At 57.1% G+C, this 2,351-nt stretch overlaps 1 protein-coding gene across 1 annotated transcript; it reads left to right on the forward strand.

Annotated features, from left to right (window-relative positions):
• Nucleotides 1-126: 126 nt before the first annotated feature.
• On the forward strand, nt 127-2,125 carry VDBG_04992 (phenolpthiocerol synthesis polyketide synthase ppsA; the record flags this gene model as incomplete). The annotated part of the gene is made up of 4 exons (XM_003005340.1): nt 127-232; nt 304-1,561; nt 1,644-2,052; nt 2,111-2,125. The coding sequence occupies 4 exons, from the start codon at nt 127-129 to the stop codon at nt 2,123-2,125; spliced, it is 1,788 nt and encodes a 595-aa protein (XP_003005386.1).
• Between the last annotated feature and the right edge of the window lie 226 nt (nt 2,126-2,351).

The following is a 2,351-nucleotide window of genomic DNA, read 5'->3' on the forward strand; positions in this document are numbered from 1 at the left end:
TTTTATCGACCAGACGGATCCAAGAAAAAGGGCGTCACCAACGTCAACCGGGGTTACTTTATGCAGGAAGATGTCAGCCGATTTGACAACCTATTCTTCTCCATTCCGCCCCTCGAGGCAGAAGCCATGGATCCCCAGCAGCGGATGCGGCTTGAGCTGACTTACGAGGCCGTGGAAAACGCGGGCTTGCCCTTAGATAACTTCACCGGGAGCAACACGGCAGTATACACAGGTGGGTTGACTCGAGCGGTCACAGAATCAACAAGGAGGAGAACTGCTGATCAAAATTCTCTCCACTTCTAGGTATGACGTGGAACGACTACGCCATCAGCCTGTTTCGCGATGTTGATGCGACGCCGAAGTACATGTCGACCGGTGCGTGCAGCGCCATTGCTGCGAACCGTGTCAGCTACTTTTTCGATCTCCACGGCCCGAGTCTGGTCCTTGATACAGCATGCTCGTCGACCATGTACGCTCTACACCACGCCGTGGCTGCTCTGCATGCAGGCGAGGCCGAAATGGCTGTTGTTAACGGGTCCAATCTTATACTGAACCCAGACATATTTGTTGCCATGTCCGAGATGGACTTCCTCAGTCCCACGGGGCGGTGTCGCACCTTTGACGCCGCTGGAGACGGCTACGTGCGTGCTGAGGGCGTCTTAGCCCTTCTCCTCAAGCCTCTGGACAAGGCTCTTCGGGATGGCGACCCAATCCGCGCCGTCGTCAGAGGCACCCGTGTCAACCAAGACGGTAGAACCCAGGGATTGACCCTCCCCAGCTCCGAGGCCCAGAGGGCCAATATGCAAGCGCTGTACGCTGAGAGCCGTCTCGACCCGGCGGACGTGCAGTACTTCGAGGCACACGGTACCGGCACGGCGGCTGGTGATCCATTGGAGGTGTCCGCCATAGACGAGGTCTACGGGCGTCCTGCTTCTTCTGATGAGAGCCAGCGCCCGCAAAAGCTCGTTGTCGGCTCAGTCAAGAGTAACGTCGGCCACCTCGAGGCAGCGGCAGCCCTTGCTGGCCTCGTCAAAACGATTGAGGCGCTCGAAAGAGGCTTCATCCCGCCCCAGATGCACTTTACTACACCTAACCCAAAGATTGACTTCACCCGCCTGGAGGTGCCCACAAGCCTGATGCCTTGGCCAAAGACCCGAGATGGCGTGCGACGGGCTGCTATCAACAGCTTCGGCTTTGGGGGCTCCAACGGGCATGCTGTACTCGAACACTATGACCACAGGGATGGAGTTGCGAAGGCCGTTTCATCACCATCCTATGACCGCTCTTTTCTGTTTAAGATCTCAGCGAATAATGATGCAAGCCTTACCGAAGCCACCAAACGCCTTATCGACTACATTGCTCGGCACGACCCGACGCCCATAGACCTCGCTCACACGCTTCTGGCTCGGCGTTCAACGCACAAGAGATCCATCATGCTGACCGCTTCTTCCACCTGCGAACTCGCACAAAAACTCGCCGAAAACGATGTCAATCCGCAGGAAAAAAGCACCGGCAAACCGAAAAGGGTGGCATTCATCTTCACTGGCCAAGGCGCGCAATGGTATGTAGTTTGACCTCGCGTTTGGAACTTGACAAGTCTGCATCTACCTCAGAACAAAATTGACATTGACTTATACACGCAGGCCATCTATGGGGAAGCAACTCATCGATGCATCTCCCCTCTTCCGGGCTATTGTCAAGCAGAGTGACGAGGTCTTGCACAGTCTCGATGACGGGCCAAGCTGGAGCGCCATGGAGGAGCTGAGCAAGCCTAAGCAGACATCGCGTGTGTACGAATCAGCCCTGTCGCAGCCGCTTTGCGCCATCCTCCAGATTGGTCTCGTTGAATTGTGGCGGTCCTGGGGCGTTTCGCCAGTCGCCGTTGTGGGACACTCATCGGGTGAGATAGGCGCGGCATACTGCGCTGGCATCATGCCCTTGCGTGACTGTGTCATTGCCGCATACTACCGCGGCCTATACCTCGGCAGCGGAGCTTCAGAAAAGCAAATAGAGACGGAGAGCGCCCCCGAGCTCAAGGGCAGCATGTGCGCCGTAGGCCTCGGAGAAGATGCCGCCAAGGACGTCCTCAAGGCATACCCCGGCCGTCTAGCTCTGGCCGCCGTGAACTCACCCAGCAGTTGCACGTTATCCGGCGACGAAGACGCCATCCTGGAAGTTGTCGAAAGTTGCAAGGCCAATGGGACTTTCTGCCGACAGCTGAGGGTGGACATGGCGTATCATTCCCACCACATGTTGCCAAAGGCGCCTAAGTATGAAGCCGCTATGGTGGCAGCGGGCGTTGGCAACGCTCGTGCAGATGACGATCATGCCCAGGCAACTCTGCTGCCGCA

Source organism: Verticillium alfalfae, genomic scaffold (assembly GCF_000150825.1).
Source record: "Verticillium alfalfae VaMs.102 supercont1.5 genomic scaffold, whole genome shotgun sequence".
In the NCBI taxonomy this organism is placed as follows: Eukaryota; Fungi; Ascomycota; class Sordariomycetes; order Glomerellales; family Plectosphaerellaceae; genus Verticillium; species Verticillium alfalfae.